Genomic DNA, 18,177 nt, shown 5'->3' with positions numbered 1-18,177 from the left:
CATCTGCAATTTCAAGTAAGGCCAACCTCTCCAATTTAATTAAATTGTCTTTTTTACCCTTTCTCCTCTCCTATTTCCACCCCATTTGTCTAGTTCCATAGTTACTGCTCTGTAAAATAAGTCAACAATATTCTCACTACTTAATTGCAGGAATAATTTCAATTTCCCCTTTAGCTTAGTTTCCACACTTGAACTAGCATTGTATTGATCTCCAAATTCATAAACAAGTTCTGTAAAACTCTAGGTTCATCTCACACTCCACAATTGGCAATAATAGAGCAGAGTTATGATAATCCTGAATTGTATACTCACGCTGTGTTCTCCTAGTTGCAGTGTGTGTACTAAAATATTTTTTGTTTAATTTTCTGTACAAACTTAAAAATGATCACTCCAACTGATAGGCATTACAGCATGCTCTTGGGAAAACCCCATCTTCTTTCATTATAGCGAAATCATAGGTTGAGATAGAGTTTTAGAAGTTGATTACAGACGCATGATAATTGCCAAAGTCTGCAGAAATAATTTTATCAGCAATTGATATAGATAAGCCAGAGATTATGCCTATTGTTTGGTCCTGCTCTATGACCTGGTTTTTATCCCTGTCCTTAATCTCAAACTATTTTATTCTTCTCTTACCCTTTTTTGTGTTTTTTGAATAAGGGAGCTGACCTTTTGTAGCCAAATTCTTGTTTCTAATCCTTATCCTTTCTATTTCTCCTAAAAATGTTTTTTTAAAGATTTTCCTGACTCACTATCTAATGTTCCTTCCCCTGGGTCACTCGGTTCACACTCACAACTAGTCAGTGTGATAGAAGATGTTTCACTTGTCCAGAAGGATGTAAATACCACCCTTCACATCTCCTGTGTTTTGACCAAGTGTTTAAAGTTCTCTGCAAAAGTAAACAACCAACAATTAAGATGGACATCCCTCTTAAGTTTCTCTGCCTTATGTTGCTTTATATTCTCGTTATGTATATTGAGTGCCAGCTGAAAAATCTAATAAATATTTTTGGTCTGGTCAGGTAGATTTAAGTCCTTAATTTCATTTTCAAGTTCCCTATTGTCCTCCTGTAACTTCTTAACTTCTTAACCTTCCTACCTGAGTTTGACCAAAAACTCCATCAAATTATTTGAAGAGTTGGTCAGTTCCTTCTCTTATCTGCTCATCAAATCATCATCCCAATCATATGTGGGGATGATTTGAAGTCTTAATCAGCTGGGGATTCTCTTATTCTTGTTGTATTGCTTCTTGGTGGCCCCATCCCACCTTGATATTAAATTAAGTCACCTTGTTAAAGAAAGACCCTAGATAGCATAGAGCGGGAACTATCTTTGATAGCTTCGATATGAGCAGGAATAGAAGAGAAGAAACAATAACTGTTAATACATCTCCCCCCCACAAAGAAACATTATCTTGCTTCAGCTTTGCAAATTGTGTTTGTGTTAACAAGAGATATGGTTTATCTTTCATCTACAGGGGGAAAAAAAAATCTCCTTGATTACATAACGTTAAAGTAAACCTCGTATTTATGGAATAAAATGTCAGTGGAGAATGTATTCTGTGGGAATGATGAAGTAAACATTAAGGGGCACATGTATCAAGCATACATTTTGCGGTTATAAAATATTGATTTTTACCAAATCGCTAATAATCACAAAAAGTTATGCTTGTAGAAATCGCGAAATGATTTGCGATGCCTTAACATTAGCTAATAGCGATTCGGAAATTGCGAATCGCTATTAGCTAATGTGACTCCATGCAGGAATGAATGGTAATGCAAATTGCGATTGCCAAATTGGTAATCGCAAATTGCGAATGCAAATCTAAGGCCCCCTTGATATCCCCCAAAAAGGTAAGTGTGCACATGTGAAGCACACACACATGCCCCAAGGGCATGTGTGCGCTACATGGCACCTTGAAGATCACCTTCAGGCCATGCATCACGATTAGGGAATCGCAAATTGTGGGTACCTAAATGCATTCGCAATTTAGGCAATCACAAATAATTGTGATTACCTGAGTTGCGAATGTCAAGCCTTTGATGCATTAGAAATGGCCATTTTCAGTTTGCAAACGGGCCAATACTGTGAATCGGCCCATTTGCGAACGGAGAATGGCTTGTTGCATGTGCCCCATAGAATGTAAAACCACCTGTGGTAAAGTACTTTTTGGAAAAGGATATCAGTTGTTACAACTCAAATTTGACATGTTGGAACTGATTAAGACAAATGTCAGAGGTGACGTAAGAGAAGAATTAATATGAAGAGACATGCTTTGAGTAGAATTATGAGATACTCTAGATCCAAGAGGTGTTAATTGTATGCAGGATTTAAGCTGTCTTCCGTACCCATCAAGTAGGGTAAAGTAATTTAAAGAATAAGCTAAGAAAAAATGTTGAATGATTAAGGTAACCGACTACTCTAAAATCTGAAGTTTAAACAAAGGTGAAAGAGCGTGGTGAATATAGAAAAATGCAGAGAAATGAATATATATGGTGAAAGTCCATGTATTAAATTATAAGTTTGCCGTTTAAAGTGGACTGCCGGGATAAAAACAAATTTAGAAAGGTAAGAAAAGAGAAACAAATGTGTTTGCATGTTTCGTTCGTAAAAGTTAGAAATTAATGTATTTTTTTTCCTTCATAAACTGATGGGCCACCTGAAGAAAATGTGGTTAGCTTGCAGTGCATCCTGGAACTTGGAATTGAAAAGATTGATTAAAATGACTTGGCATTGGGAGGAGCCTAGCGCTTGACCAAGATGGCCGCGTGAGCTCTGAGCTCCCGAGACCCTCGCGCCCTCCGTCGACTATCCTGTCTCTAATCCTGTCTGTATGCATGGCATCGTGTAGATGACCTGTCAGGGAGGCGATTGATGCTACCCGCGGTCGGATCGCCCACCGGGAACCGGAGTTATGCATGGCGGAAGATTGCGGCCTATCTCCGAGGGATGCCAGGGGCTAGAGTTGGCAGGATGCCCGACTTCTAGTTGAACAACAACGGCCAGGCGAGGTGTGAACTGTCGGATGGAGGTCCCCATCCTTTAACTTTCGCTTTCTCTCCCTTTGTCTGCCCTGCCCCTGGAGAGCTCTTGGTGGCTTTATTATCCTTTGGACGCTCTACATGCTACTCTGGCGGCCCATTGCAGAACTGATTACTCCTGATTCCTCTCGTTGAGAGAGGGCCGTCTTATCTGAACCGACCTGCTTGGTACCAACCATGTCGGGCAAAGCAGAGGTGGATCGGCTGAAGCCTAAGTCTACCAGGCGGGGTGCCTATACTCAAGTCAATAATATGGACCGCTATGCTCTGCAGAAGGGATCACCGAGTGGGTCGAGCCAGTCGCCGGATACCCAGAAGGAGGCCTCGCCCTTGGCCCCGGAGCTCTCGCTGCAGGATGTCATGGGCGCGCTCGAAGGGATGCAGACTTCGATTGGGAGACAGTTTGATGCCCTGGCGCATAAGGTGGATGCCATCTTGGTGGATGTCAACCTGATCCGTGCGGACTTGGGCAAAACGAATGAACGGGTTAAAACCCTGGACCTCAAGACCACGGGCCTCGCCGATGATGTCGCGGAACTGCAGACCGAGGTTCGTAAGCAGAGGACCGAGAGTGATCTCGCCGCCCGCCGGCTGGAGGACTTTGAGAGCCGGGCCAGGCGCAACAACGTGCGCGTTATCGGGGTCCCGGAGTCCTCGGATGAGGCTTCGGTTGACCTGCTCGTCGAGGACTTGGTGCTTAACCATCTGCAGCCTAAGGGTCTTGGGAAGTTCTTTGCGGTTGAAAGGGCCCATAGAGTGCCGGGTGGGAGGCCCAAGGTGGGAGCCCCACCGAGGCCGATTGTCGCCCGGCTCTTTCATTTTCGAGATCGGGACGCTATCCTGCAAGCATCGAGGGTGACGGGCCCGGTCCCCTTCCAGAACGCGTCGGTGAATTTCTATCCGGACTTCACCCAGCAGGTGCAGAGGCAGAGACAGGGCTTTCTGGGGGTGAAGAGGCGACTTCGGGAGAGGGATCTGAAGTATGCCATGCTCTTCCCTGCCAGACTACGTGTGGTGTACGAAGATCGGACATTCTTCTTTGAGTCTCCTGTCATGGCCGATGAATGGCTGGACGCTTTGCCCCGGCGGCGGACGGGAGAGGACACTGCCGCGGATGGGGACAGTGGTCTGGATGGGCAAGGCTGATTTTTCGGAGCCGGTCTGACTCGATTTGACTTTATTTGATGACTTGATTAGAATGCAGTAAATGCGGAGGGTTGCGGGAGGACGAGGGGAGCTCTTTCCTCCCTTAGGGTGCTTTTTGTAGATTTTGGGTTTTGTAGGGCGACAGGCACACTGCAAGTTGGGGGGGCTTTGTAAGCTGCAGCAGGGGTGCAGGGTGGGGGGGATGGTTGGGATTTTGGGGTTGTTGGGGGGTCTGTTTCTGCAAGGCGTAGTGATCATCTTCGGTATTGTCCCATGGTGGCTCTTCGGGGGGGGGGTGGGCCTCTTTGTGTTTGGGGATGGGGGGTAGAGGTTTAAGTGTTATTAGCTGGAATGTTAATGGTTTGGGGGATCGCATTAAGCGCGGGATAGTTTTGCAACACTTGAAACGGTCAATGCCAGATGTTGCCCTACTGCAGGAGACACACCTTATAGGTAACACGTGCTATGCTCTTAATAGGAAGGGTTATAAATTCATAGCTCATTCGGGATTTTCCTCCGGGTCTAGGGGTGTGGGCATCCTTGTCAGGGCCTCGCTACCATTTGAGGTGGACTCCACCGTTGTTGACGATAGGGGGAGGTTTGTGGCGGTGGTGGGGAGGTGGGAAGGTAGAACTTTGGTTTTAGTTTCGGTTTATGTCCCTCCAGCCCTGCAGGCCTCCACGTTTGTGGATCTGGGTAGGACCTTGCTGGATCTCCCGGGGGGTATGTTAGTGGTAGGGGGGGACTTCAATGCTGTCGGCTCTGGGCTGCTGGATAGGTACCCGCCCAGAGACACAGGGGGGGCTCAGAAGTGGCTTCCAGACTTCCTAGACACACTCGGCCTGATAGACTGCTGGAGGCTCCGACACCCCACACAGCGTCAATACACCTTCCACTCCGGGGCGCATGGTAGCCTTTCTAGGATTGACTATCTGCTCACTTTGGCTGTGCACGCCCCTTTGGTGTCTGAGGCCAGGCACATGGCGCGTGGCATATCGGACCATTCGCCAGTGTGGGTCAGGCTGGATGTCGGCCGAGAGGGAGGGGGAAGGGTGGCTCCTATTAACCCCTGGTACTTTCGAGATTCCAAGATGCGCAGCGCACTGGTGAAGACAGTTGATAATTTTTTCAAGGATAATCAGGGGTCCGTGGACTCGGCAGTGTCGCTCTGGGAAGCATTTAAGACCGTGCTGCAAGGGGAGGCCCTCTCACTTGTAGTGGCGGCCAAGCGGCGGAGAGATGGCGAGGTTATGCAGGTGGAGGAGGAGATCATGGCTTTGGAGGGAGCGCTAGAGGAGGAGGTAACAGCGGCCTCACTGCATGAGCTGAGCTTGAAGCAAGCCGAGTATAAGGACCTTGTGACAAATGCCGCTAAGACCCTCAGTAGGGAGCAGCAGGGCCGCCTGTATGATGTTGGTGACAAGGCCGGGAAGCCCCTAGCTTGGCTGGATAAAAAAGAACGGGTTAATAGAGTAGTGCCGGAGCTGACGGGAGAGGGGGGAGAGGTGATTGTGGAACCTGAGGGGATTGTCCAGTGTTTCTCGGACTATTTCCGTAAGGTTTATGCCTCAGTGTCGGATAGGCCGCCCGAGGACTCGCGTGACCTCTTGCGGGATATCGCTCTGCCCTGTCTTTCTGATGTAGATAGAGATGATCTTGATGGAGACTTAACGGTCGATGAGGTGGCGGGAGCTATTCGCGCGCTGAGCTCGGGCAAGGCCTTGGGCCCGAATGGCTTGCCGATTGACCTGTATAAACTGTTCCCGGATAGGGTAGCCCCTCACCTGCGCGCCATGTTCGTGGAGGCGCGGGGGAGTGGGACCCTCCCGTTGGACCAGAGGCTGGCGACAATTGTTGTGATACATAAAGATGGTAAACCCCGAGATAAGTGTGCCTCATATAGGCCCATATCACTCCTCAACGCCGAGCCGAAGATCCTGGCTAAAATCCTGGCGGGCAGATTGGTCAGGGTACTTGGAGACTTGATTCACCCTGATCAATCCGGTTTTATTCCGCATCGCAACACCGCGTTGAACCTTCGGCGCCTTCATGGGGTGATCGCCAGGGCTGGCACGCTGCGAGAACCGGCTATTGTGGCGTCTCTTGATGCCACGATGGCCTTCGATACGGTGGAATGGGAGTATTTGTGGGCTGTGCTAGCCAAGTTCGGCTTTGGCCCTGGTTTTGTGAGCTGGGTGAGGTTGCTGTATGAGGGACCCCTTGCGAGCGTGGTGGTAAATGGCCGGGCATCGACTCCGTTCCGGCTTGGGAGGGGGACTCGGCAGGGCTGCCCCCTGTCGCCTCTGTTGTTCGCCCTTGCTCTTGAACCTCTGGCGGCGTGGATACGCTGGCACCCGGATATACGTGGCCTTCGGTGGTCGCCCGAACACGAGGACCGCATTTCGCTATATGCTGATGACATCTTGTTGTATCTTGCCTCGCCCAAGAACTCACTCATAGTGGTCTGTGACGTTCTTACATCCTTCGGTAGGAATTCGGGTCTCGTCATCAACTGGAGTAAATCGTATTTATACGTCCTGAGTGGTGAGGTTCCGCCGGTCCCGCGAACTTGTTCGATCCAGATTGCTCAGCAGGGCTTCGTGTATCTGGGGATCTTTATCTCCATGGACCCCGCTTTGCGGTATGAGAGAAACCTGCTCCCCCCCCCTGGCGCGCCTGCGGCGGGATGTTGAGGGCTGGCGGAGGCTGCCGCTCTCCCTCGTCGGGCGCGCTGCCTTGTTCAAAATGATGCCCCTTCCTCGGTTCCTCTACGCATTGCAAAATACTCTAGATTGGGTGCCGGCCAAGTACTTTCGGGAGGTCGAAAGCCTCCAACGGATGTTGTTGTGGGATGGGAGGCCGCGGATAGCGATTGCTAAATTGACGCTTCCATGGTATGACGGGGGTATCGCGCTTCCAGACATCCGACGCTATTACTGGGCCACCCAGTTGTCCGCGATTAACCACGGTTTCTATGGCCCGGCCCTCAGGCGGGGTTATGCCATGGACAGATGGTTGTTGCGCGGTGGGAACTATCTTAGGGCGTTGTACTCGCGGTCCCTCGACTCATCCCTCACGGGGCCCACTGGGGTGGCGGTGCGTGTATGGAAGATGGCGACTGACTCTCTGGGCTGGAAGGATAGGCTCACCCTAGCTGCCCCGTTGTTTGAATCTGAAAGGTTGGGTAGGCTTTGGCATACGAAAGGGTTTGATAAATGGGATTTGATCGGCATCTCCAGGGTTGGAGATATGCTGATTAAGGGTAGGGTGAAGTCCTTTGAAGAGTTGCAGAAGGAGTATGAGTTGGGGGCGTCTGAGTTTTTCCGATATGTTCAGGTGCGTCATGCCCTGCGGTCAGTCCTTGTGGAGGGTGAGAAGGTGCCTGAGTCCTCTCCTTTGGAGGACCGGATCCTTGATGGCCATATGCCGGAGAGCACGATCTCGCTCATCTACAAGAAACTGATAAATGTTCGGGCTGATATGCTACTGGGGCTGCGGGACCAGTGGACTAGGGACGGACTCGAGTTGGATGATGAGGACTGGCAGTCTGCTGTTTCCTCTCCTAAGGAGGTTGCGATCCCGTCGCGTCTGAGGCTGGTGCAGCTCAAGATCCTGCATCGAGTGTATGTGACGGGGCCGCGACTGGTTCATATGGGATTCTCTGAGGAAGGCCTATGTAGGAGGGGATGCGGTATGGTGGGTACTTTCCTACATATCATCTGGGAATGTGGTGTCATCACGGAATTTTGGAGGCGAGTTCATGCGGTGATGGGGGAGGTGACGGGCATTGCTATGCAGCCGGAAGCGCGGTGTTGTCTCCTGAATGTCTGGGGGCCCACTGACCATGATGAGGCACAGACCCAGTAGGTAACCCTGGGTAACATGGTTGCTAAGAGGGACATCGCGCGCTTGTGGGGTTCCGGGGGGCCCCCCACGTTAACTGCGTGGAAAGAAAATATGGACTGGAGTATGCTCAGGGAGAAGACAGTATATTGCGCCAGAGGCCGCCCTCGGAAGTGGCATGCCATCTGGGGGCGGTGGAATCAATACAGGGGGGGGAATATGTCTTGCCCCTGATCTGGATCCCCCCGAGGAACAGCTTTCTTCTTGACCTTCTTTCCAGCTCAGTATGCAGATGTGATGGTTAATTGACTTCTTGGGCCTCTGCTTTTCCCCCTTTTTTTCCTCTTATCATAGTACTGTGACCGTTAGACGATTGGGGTCCGGCTCCCCCAGAGGGGCTACCACCGTGGGCATTCAGTGTTGTTGCCTTGCTGGGGTTTGTTGTGTGTTTGTAATTATTAAAAATGGAACCTTCTCACTGCTCCTTCAATGTACTGTGGACGATTCTCTGTACTCTCCTAACGAAGCTGCCGAACCTCCGGGTTGTCGGCTGAATAGCTGTGTCCAGATTCTTGAAGAAATAAAGGTTTAAAAAAAAAAATAAAAAATAAATGACTTGGCACTTAAAATGTATGGTGCTGGAAAGATTAATGAAACTGAAGATAAAAAAGCGTGCAAACTGATTTATAAAATCATTGTAAGTTAAAATGTCATTAAATGTCATTAAGTGTCACCAGTGTTAGTGGATTAGGAACAGTGAGTTCGAAATTACTTGGTAATGGGAGGAATTAAGCTACCCTTCATGTCTGCATTCAAATAGTTAAGTAACTGTCATACCCACAAGCAAGCACAGAGTGGGGCGTACCTGTAATTAAAATAATTCCACACACTATTATCACTTCTGTTTTAATGGATTTGTGAGAGCTTGTGATTACTGCCATGCTGCACTGAGTCTTTAGGTATATGCTAATGTTTAATGCCTGCTTTTGATCTGGTCTCAACCTCTTCCCAAAACTTTCTTTCCTATAGGCAATGGCACAGAATCGTACAAAGCACTGTGGTTTGAGAGAAAACCGGACCCTGTGACGAAGGAGGTGACTCATGTGTACCGAGGTGGCTACTGGGAATGCAAGGACAAACAGGACTGGGACGCTTGCCCTAACATTTTCTGAAGGATGAAAAGCAGGACAAACAAGCCAAGAAGATAAAAGATAACCTGATGTGACGTGAGGGTGGACAGCCAAGAACAGTATACGAGGACTGCCCAGAGGCTCTCACTGCTTCTCGTCACCTCTTGCCCTGCACCTCCCTTGGTCTCTCTCTTTAACCAATCGTCTGAAATCTGGTTCGCCGCTGTCCAGAAACATGATCACCGGCAACCAGCGTGGCCTTAGCCAGTTTAACGCTGAAGTTGATTAAGTGCAAATCTGTCTATATATATATATGTACAAGTATATATATAGATATATGTATATCTAAATACATATAAATGTGTCTGTAAATACAGGTTGGGGTGTTTGTGAGAGTGACTGTGTGTTTGTGTGTGGAGATATGAGGGTCAGTATTTTTGCTGACTCAAGGCAGACTGTTGTACCACCTCTGCTTCCATTTACCTCTTTACTCAACTTCCTTCACGCGCAGCTTTACGCCACATCCCCACACCCGATTTTCTCTCCCCAACCTAACAAGCAAACCGTTCTATGTTGCTGCCAATGTCTCTGGTCAAAACGATTAAGACAGGAGCAAGCCATGCTATTCTACGGACATTTAGACTGTACTATGTGAGTAGACCGAATGGGATGGCTGTTGGTGGCGGTCTCTAGGGTAATGATAGCACGGTTTGGCTGGAGTAAGGCAATACCCTTGTGTCCTCCTCATGGAGAAAGGTAGTGAGTCTTCTTCATTGATTTGCAGATGGGCACACTTTGCCCCAAACCCACCCTCTTGTGATTGCGGGCGTGCTGAAGAAAGACCAGTGAGAGGGTTCTTGAAGAAGACAGGACAAGAGGAGCTCTTGGTCCCTGAAAGACGAAGTCTGAGAAAGCATACGAAGGAGGTGTGCACAGAGCGGAACAGTAGCTAGCTCAGTCACTCCAGTAGCATCAGAAGACTAGGGTACGATGAACTGCAGTGCTAGGTCTGGCACTGGGTATAGAAGATGTTTCAGGGTTAATATCTTCATAGAAAGAAGGCGCAGGCCACCCAGTGCAACATCTTGCTGATATCACAGATGGATGAGCTCAGGGGTGCTCAGGTGTCCGACAGATCCGGAGCGAACAGGCAGCTTGTGGAGCCATGTCACACTGACACAGTTTCAGAGGGTCCACCAAAAACCTTTAGTGCTCTCAGAGGCCAGCGTTTACGGAGCACCGTTAGCTCTGTGGCAGATCACAGCACATGCTTCAGATGCACTTTGGAGATGCAGTGCCTGTTTAGTCACTACCACATGTGGTATGTAGACAGTCAGTTCTGGAATGTGGTGTACACTTGAAGGCTAAGCTGGTGCAGCGGGGCTGACTGTTGTACTGTGTGTCTGTGGTTGTGGCAGGGCCAACCATGGACGAGGGCACGGACTTCCAAGGGGGGACGTATCTGAAGGAGATGGTGTAGTGTGCGGCTTGTGCTTGCCTTTCTATGTTGTATATATAAGCCCTTTTATTCTGGGGTGTGTGTTCCCTGAATGAGGTGCTTGGACTCCCTCTGTAGGCGCTTCATGTGCAGCCACCTATGATCCCTGTGCTTAAGATGGGCTCCTGGGGAGTACCTGTTCTCATTTCATTGTCGCTTGGCTTCTCTAAGAATGAAATGCTTTTGTTCGTACTGTTGCTCAGAGAATGACGGTGTTTGGACTCTTTGGTACAGCTGGTTGCCAATAGGAGGCTGCAAATCTCTGCCTGCGCTGATTTAATGAGGTCCCTTCTTGGCAATGGGCAACTGGCTATGCTTACTTCTGAGAAGTGTTTTTCTTTGGTAAATGACGTTCTTCGATTATGTTTATATGAATTCGCTTTGAAAATGAGATGCTCCGGTTGCCTTTGTATTTGACTGCTGTTTACGAATGACAATCCGTAATGCAAGCGAGGCACACTGTTTCTTGTATATGTGCCATTTTGAGAGTGACACAGTGTGTTTTTGTATGTTTGGCGTGTTTTCTGTGTGGCAGAGACGAGTATGTGTAGTCTTGTTCCACTGTTTTGAAAGAACGACCATCTGTGAGCTATTGACATGAGAGAGGAAGTTGCCCTTCTGCAACTTGTAACTCCAGCTTTCTTGCACACAAGGCACATAATGCTGGGCACACAGGACCAAGGTATGTCATTATTAGTGCCTCTGTTCTCAGATCTGCGGAGCATATTCTTACCATAGAGCATCAGCCTCACCAGGGTAGACAAGGCACTATAAACTCATGTTGTAGGACAATGCTGCCGGTGTGATGCCCTGATGTCCTTTGCGAACAGGTATATAATAAGGTGCTGGAGTCTTCGTTGTGAGGCTGATTAAGTGCAAAGAAAACCATCTGATCTTTGATACTCTGCTGCCCTGATGTCGATATATGTCCAATCAATAGTCAGATTTTACAAATTGTAATCAGTTATGAGCATCCTATACTGTTTTTAGTCTAGTCCCTTTATTTTTTAATGCGGTCTGAAAGAAAACCTATTAAAAGTAAAGTACTTTTTTAGACAGATCAGAATAGCAGGAATAACTAAATATAAAATGTGTATATTGGTAGTGGAAGGAATAGGCTAAAATATGTCAAAAAATTGAGGATTACCCAAAACAATGAGCAACAACTAAGCCCTCTAGCTTTCCTATACTTACTCTGTTTTCTAATCAAAATCACTTGGGCCATGCTTTACATTAAGCTTGTATAACGGTTTCATCCACAAGTCTAGTAATGAAGAACATGTCGAGAGACCAAACATGCAGTATAACATTCTGCCTGCGAGGTACACATGAAATATACACAAAGCAGTTTCCAGTATATTTGGAACGTGTCCCCCTTTACACACTCTAACTGGTTTTAATACATAGTATAGTAGTGATAGCCCTTACTTGTTCTTGCCAGTAGTAGGTCAAATTAAATTAGCAAAGAATAGGCACAGTTTGGATATTTTTTGACTAAGCTACCACAGCTTTGTTCAGGAAGGACTGTGGCCGGACTTTTAGAAGCCTCTTCTTTTGTGCCAGAGTGGGTCAAAAACTAATTTAAATCAAATTTCCAATATGAGAAATACATAAAGTATTTCAAGGTAAGGATCTGAAAGATTACGATTACACTTTAGACAATGCACTGCAGCAGTTCCAGTAAGTTCCTTCATGGAATTGAAGTTCGTTTTCGGTCCATCGTCCTGCTGTAGTGCATGTCATGTATCTTAGCAAGAGCTGAGACTGGGAGAAGGAGTTCTATTGAACCCCCTGTGATCAGCTGATGACGCGAGCACACATATCATCTCTAGTCTGAACTAGGACCTCTACTACATTGACTACATACTTAGCCTACAACAAGGAATTCACATGCCAAAGCCTGAGCGATGCATGTGTTTTCCAAATATTCTCAAATGAAATGGTGACTTCCACACAAAAAGTGATGCCAGCTGTGATCTGGTCTGATAAAAATGCGTTAAGGTGCATCTGTTACTGACCATTGGCAGGTGAGTTGTTGTTGGAATATCCTTATTCTTTGCTCTAACCCCAGGTCGCCAAAAGAATTGCACATGTGGAGGAGTGGACTGCTACTGCCTACGGTGACTCTGCAAAGGGCATAGTATAGTTTTTTTGGTTAAAGGTAGCACAGTTTGGCTGAAGCTTGTGAGAGGCGGGAACTCACACATTATAAAGAGAAAGAAGGATGTTGGGGATGGGCTAAGCAAAAGGGTGTAGTTTTTTTGAGGGGATGATGGCAGTGAGATTTTACTTTTGCCTTATATATTAGTTTTCTTTCCCTTTGTTTTTGTTTGTTTTTCAAACTGTAATCCTGATTTTTTTTTCTGGAAAAAATAAATATCTAAATCAAACTAAGTCAAAATGTCTTTTGATGTTGTTAGTTTGTCTTAAGTGTGAAGCATTACAGAGTTGCTTAACAGTTTGTATAGAAGGGTCCAAGAGAGACCCAAATATTATTAAATATATATCCGGCCATTATTTTCTTACAGTGAGTTTTGCATTAAGAGTAGGGATAATGTGGACCTTTTTCCTTACTGATTGCAGTGAAGGATAGAAATTAGAATTTTCCAGCATTTTGAGCGGGGTGTGTGGGAAAACAGTGGTCAGAAGGCATATATCTTACCTTAGCTCTCATATATTGATATATAGAGAAGTACCGGTTGTAGTCTTTTGTTCAATTTATACTCCCCTCGTAGTAAAACCTGATCATGCTTGCCCTGGCCCATTGCACCCAAGCTTCCCTTTTATCGTTTCCACAGACTTTGTTGTGCTAAATATTCTTTGCATGTTCGAGGTTGGGTGTGAATTTACAAATCTGATAGACACTTCTAGCTGCAGATGCCTTACCATAGAATTTCCCAGGCATCAGGCTGTATCCGGAAACTTTTGCTCGAGCAATACTCCTTGCACGCGATGTCTGCGTCGTTAACGTCGTCGCGGTCACCTATGTAGGCACCACCCAGGTTCGTGGACGTACGTTTTTTTCTTTCTGTGTCAGTTAAGCTCCGATCTGGGAAGAGCTATCCCTTTGTCGCTTTTTGACAGTTTTTTTCAACTTTTGGCGACTTTGATATTTTTTTCCATCGTGTTTCGAGGGATGTCTTAGAGGAAGGTGTAGATGAAACCGAAAAGGCAACAATTGGACCTTGAAGTAAGTGTGACTCAAGGACGACGTCCCACTGTTACCCAGAGTTTAGAGCGGAACAGATGAAACCCGGGAATTCCCTTCAGTGTTTCTATGACGGACTAGCTAAGTAACCCAAAACCTCCTCTTAGAGACTATTTTGGGAGGTGAGATGAAGGGATCTAAATCATGAGGAATGCGAATAACCCCTATGGGGCAGACAGAATTGAAACATGTCGATTAAAGCAGTGTGTGAGACAGGGACATTACTTTCCAAAGTACACCCAAAAATAGAATTTTTTAACCCTGTCAGGAAGGGCCCATGAATAAAGAGTAGAGTGGGTAACTTTAGATAGTTTTACCCCATTACTGCCGCTGCAAAACGGATTCCTAGTGAATTTTCAAAAATATTTTTGGGGCTCCGCCCTGTAAGTTGGCTGGCAGCAAAGTGTAGTAGCGGCCCTATGATGAAGCATGCCACTAACTATTGGGTGAGGGCAGTACTAACAACCCCTAGGGTTTCCCAAACCCTGATTAAATATAATAAATCAGGCATCGCATGGATGCTTTCCCTTCTTTTTGTGAGTATATGTCTTAGAGGAAGACCAGTTTTAAACCATGTGGAGCCTGTCACCGCGCCATGTCTGTTACCAGTCCCAACCTTGTCTGCCTTTAGTGTCTCGAGGCCGACCACGACTAATAGTCCTGCTCGGACTGTCGGGCCATGGCTCGGAAGGCCTTGCAGGAGTGGGCTATGAAGCTCCTTATGACCCGGCAGTCGACACCATCCAGCGAGATTCCGCGGAGATCACGGTCCACGAAGAAGAGAAGATCGCAGGACCACTCTCAGAGCCCAAAATCCTCTTCCTTCCACTCGAGGTCCTCAGGACACTGAGGAAAGTGGCACTATAAGAAGTCTAAGTGGACTTTATCTTTGCCTCGACTTTAGTCCGTTGACGAACGAGGTAAGGAGCACCGACGCTCTAGGCATGGTTCTGCGGAGTCAGGTTCTACTCTCTGCCTTCCCCCATTTCCAGGAGCGGAGCGACCCCGTCTCAGAATAAAGAGTTTTACGAGGCCATGCGCCACGTCTTTGAGCGCGCCGACCTCTCTGTGGAGCCTTCAGGTCCTGCGGGATCAGGAGCGGGCATCGGATGCGACTACTCTGGCCACAGCACTAGTTGACCCTTGGGGTATCCGATTCCGGGACAACGCCAGTTGGGCCAGTGTGACCTTCCCCGGCATCTGACCTGAAGTTGGTGCCTACGTAGCAACTTGTGCTCACCATCTGCTCCAGCCCCATCCTTTCCCCCAACACAGAGTCGGATCGGTGTTGCTCGACTGTGATTCCAACGCTGATAGAGCCCAGGAGTTCTATGTTGTCGCCTTATACAATTTCTGAAACATTTAGGCACGGGAGAGGACTGGGAGGAATCTATTGACCCTTTAGAACACCAGGGTACAGAGTAGAAGGACTGGTGTAAGGAACTTCAGGAGGCCATGGATTGGACACATCCCTATATACTGGCATATTCTCTCCACCAACTGTGGCTACGGAGGAGGGGGCTTCTTATGCCATGGTGGTAAGGAGGGCAGCTGAGGTCCTTGGACTGGAGTTTCCCTCTGTGAAGGTCAGGACTAATCTCTTGACCAAAGTGCTTCAGCCTGGGGCTTCCACCTCTGAAGCCCTAATGCCCTTCAGTGAGGCACTTACTGATGTCCTACTAGGTATGTGATCCAAGCTTAGCACTGGGGCTCCTGTCAATAGGACAATTGCACGCCACTATCACCTGGCTCCGTGCGACACAAAGTTCCTCAGCCAACAACCTACCCCTGAAACCTTGGTGGTGCAGTCTTGTACCTATCAGGGCACGTTTTCTTCCGCCCCTATGGATAGGGAGTCCAAGAGGTTTGAATCACTTGGGAAGAAGATGTTTTCTTGCCCAAGCCTGGCATTGTGGTCAGTGAATTATTGGCCCGTTTCTCCTATTGCCTTGAGCAAGTGTTACCACAGATCCCGATGGAGGCCCGGGCTGGACTCCCAGGCGGTCAAGGACGGGAGAGATGCAGCAAAATTCACCATCAGTTGTGGACTTGACACGACTAATTCGCTGGGCAGAACGATTTCATTGACGGTGGACTTAGGGCGCCACGCCTGGCTTAGAACATCTGGCTTCCCGGGCGATGTACAAGCTAATTTGATGGACATGCCCTTTGAGGGTTCTCATCTGTTTGGTGAGAAGGCATACTCTGCCCTGGAACTGTTCAAGGATTCTCTGGTTACGGCCAGATCTATGGTCCTTTCTACAGCACCTCGTAATCAGTCTAGCTTTCGCCCCTTTTGTGGCATCGGAAAGAGATTCCAGCCACGCCAGCCCTATCCTAGCCACCGTCCTGCACAGACTTCGCAAGTGGTGCGGGGGTGGACGGGGCTCATTCCATCCTAGGAATCAGTCATCAGCCACCCTGCCCTTGGCAGACACAGCCTCCAAGCATTCCTAGTCTGACTCAGCAAGATCACACCACTCCAGTGGGAGGGAGAATCCATCATCATCTCCCCCCACTGGAGATCCATAACATCAGACAAGCGGGTCTTGCAGATCATTCAGGAGGGCTATTCTCTGCCTTTGCTTTTTTTTCCTCCTCCTATTTCGCCAGATCAAGAACGGCTGCCGATGGACCATTTAAATTTGCTCCAAGAGGAAGTTATAGCTCTCCTGGCCAAGGGGGCTGTAGAGTGTGTCCCGGTTTCAGAAGTAGGCAGGGGCTGTTATTCCTGCTACTTTCTGATTCCGAAGAACAACAAAGGGTTGCAGCCTATTTTAGATCTTCTTTCCATCAAGCTCTTCCTCAAAAATGAGAAGTTCAAGATGCTCACTTTAGGTCAGGTCTTGTCTGTCCTAGACCAAGCAGACTGGATGGTTGTGTTGAACCTGCAGGATGCGTATTTACACAACCCCATTCTCCCGGGCCTACGGTTCAAGGTAGCGGCCCGGGCACTAAGATCTAGCAACCGGAACCTGCTTCTCCCCTGTAAAATCAAGAAAGCCAAATCGGGAGGACGTGCATTTTCATATCTTGCCCATCTCCATTGGAATCGTCTGTCGGATGAGCTACAGGCATGTCATAGTGTGGAACAATTTAAGAAGCTCCTAAAGACTTAGCTCTTCTAATTGCTGTTAGCCCTGTCCTAGTCCTCAACATTGTGTTTACCAAACGCGCCAAGAGATCCCTGTGGGGATGATTCGTTGCCCAATACAAGTCCTAAATAATAATAATAATAAGGTGGGCCACGAGCACTTTGTTTACCGTGCTCCCCTATGGCCTTCCAGCGCCCCTCGGGCGTTCATCAAGTTGATGGCAGTGGTCGCAGTTCATCTGCACTAGTTAGTAGTATCTGAAAGAGACATGTTAGTGATAGATTCCTTACCTTAGAATATTCCCCCGGCGTCAGTCTGGATCCGGAAAGTTTTCTGCTTAGCAGTACCCCTGCGCGTCAGTAGGTGCCACCGTGTGACTCCGCGCCAGTCACTGGCGTTGTGCGTGACGGAACGACGTTACAGAGGCTACTTAGGCGCCACCCATGTGCGCTGACGTCAGTTCTTTCTTTTTCCGTGCGGAAAGCGCAGATCCGGATTGAGCACATACCTCGGTCATTTTTTGATCACTTTTTGAGACTTTTTGTCTCCTTCTCTTATCTCTTGGTGCACGTAGGGATGTCCGGCTTTAAGTCTTGCGGGTCGTGCCACCGTAATATGTCGGTGGTGGACCCCCATGATATCTGCCTCTACTGCCTGGAGACTGATCACGACTCCCGGGGTTGTCGGGACTGCCGTACCATGGCCCCGTAGGAATTACGGGAGCAGCGCTGGAAGTTGCTGGAGGTCCGGCACTCCTCTCACCGCCGCTCCGGGTCTAGGGGCCGTTCGCGGGACCGCTCGCGGGACCGCAGCCGTTGCTCTTTGGACTTTTAAGTCTTCACCTTCAGATTCCGGTAAGCGACGCCATAAGAAGAAGTCGAAGAAGCGTGTTCGCTCTCTGACGTCCCCCCCGTCGCCGCCCCGGAGGAACCTGGGAGTCCCGCGGCCTACCCGCTATACCTGGGTCCATCGGCGACTCCCGAACAGCGGCAAGAGTTTCTTGCTGCCTTGGACCGCCTGTTTAGGCCTTGGGCTCCCGCTGGTGCACCTGCGGGCCCCGCGGCCCCGTGTCCAGATCCTGTTGACTCGGCGGCACCGCCTCCGGCGCCAGCCCCGGAGCCACTGGATCCAGCACCCGCGGCTCCTGCCCTGGCGCCACAAGGTGCAATGCTGCTGGCTCCGGCCCCGGCGCTGCCCTTGGCTCTGGCCCCAGCGC

At 48.5% G+C, this 18,177-nt stretch overlaps 1 protein-coding gene across 1 annotated transcript in view; it reads left to right on the top strand.

Moving 5' to 3' along the window:
* Positions 1-13,052, top strand: part of OSBP (oxysterol binding protein) — a 465,191-nt gene extending 452,139 nt beyond the window's left edge. Inside the window, exon 14 of the mRNA XM_085651892.1 lies at positions 9,060-13,052. Within this exon, the coding sequence (XP_085508018.1) occupies positions 9,060-9,202 (143 nt within the window). The 3' untranslated portion in view covers positions 9,203-13,052. The remainder of the gene's footprint in view (positions 1-9,059) is intronic.
* The last annotated feature ends 5,125 nt before the right edge of the window (positions 13,053-18,177 follow it).

This window comes from Triturus cristatus, chromosome 4_1 (assembly GCF_964204655.1).
Source record: "Triturus cristatus chromosome 4_1, aTriCri1.1, whole genome shotgun sequence".
NCBI classification, from domain to species: Eukaryota; Metazoa; Chordata; class Amphibia; order Caudata; family Salamandridae; genus Triturus; species Triturus cristatus.
The sequence above is the reverse complement of the archived record's forward strand: the minus strand, read 5'-3'. Positions and strand labels throughout refer to the sequence as shown.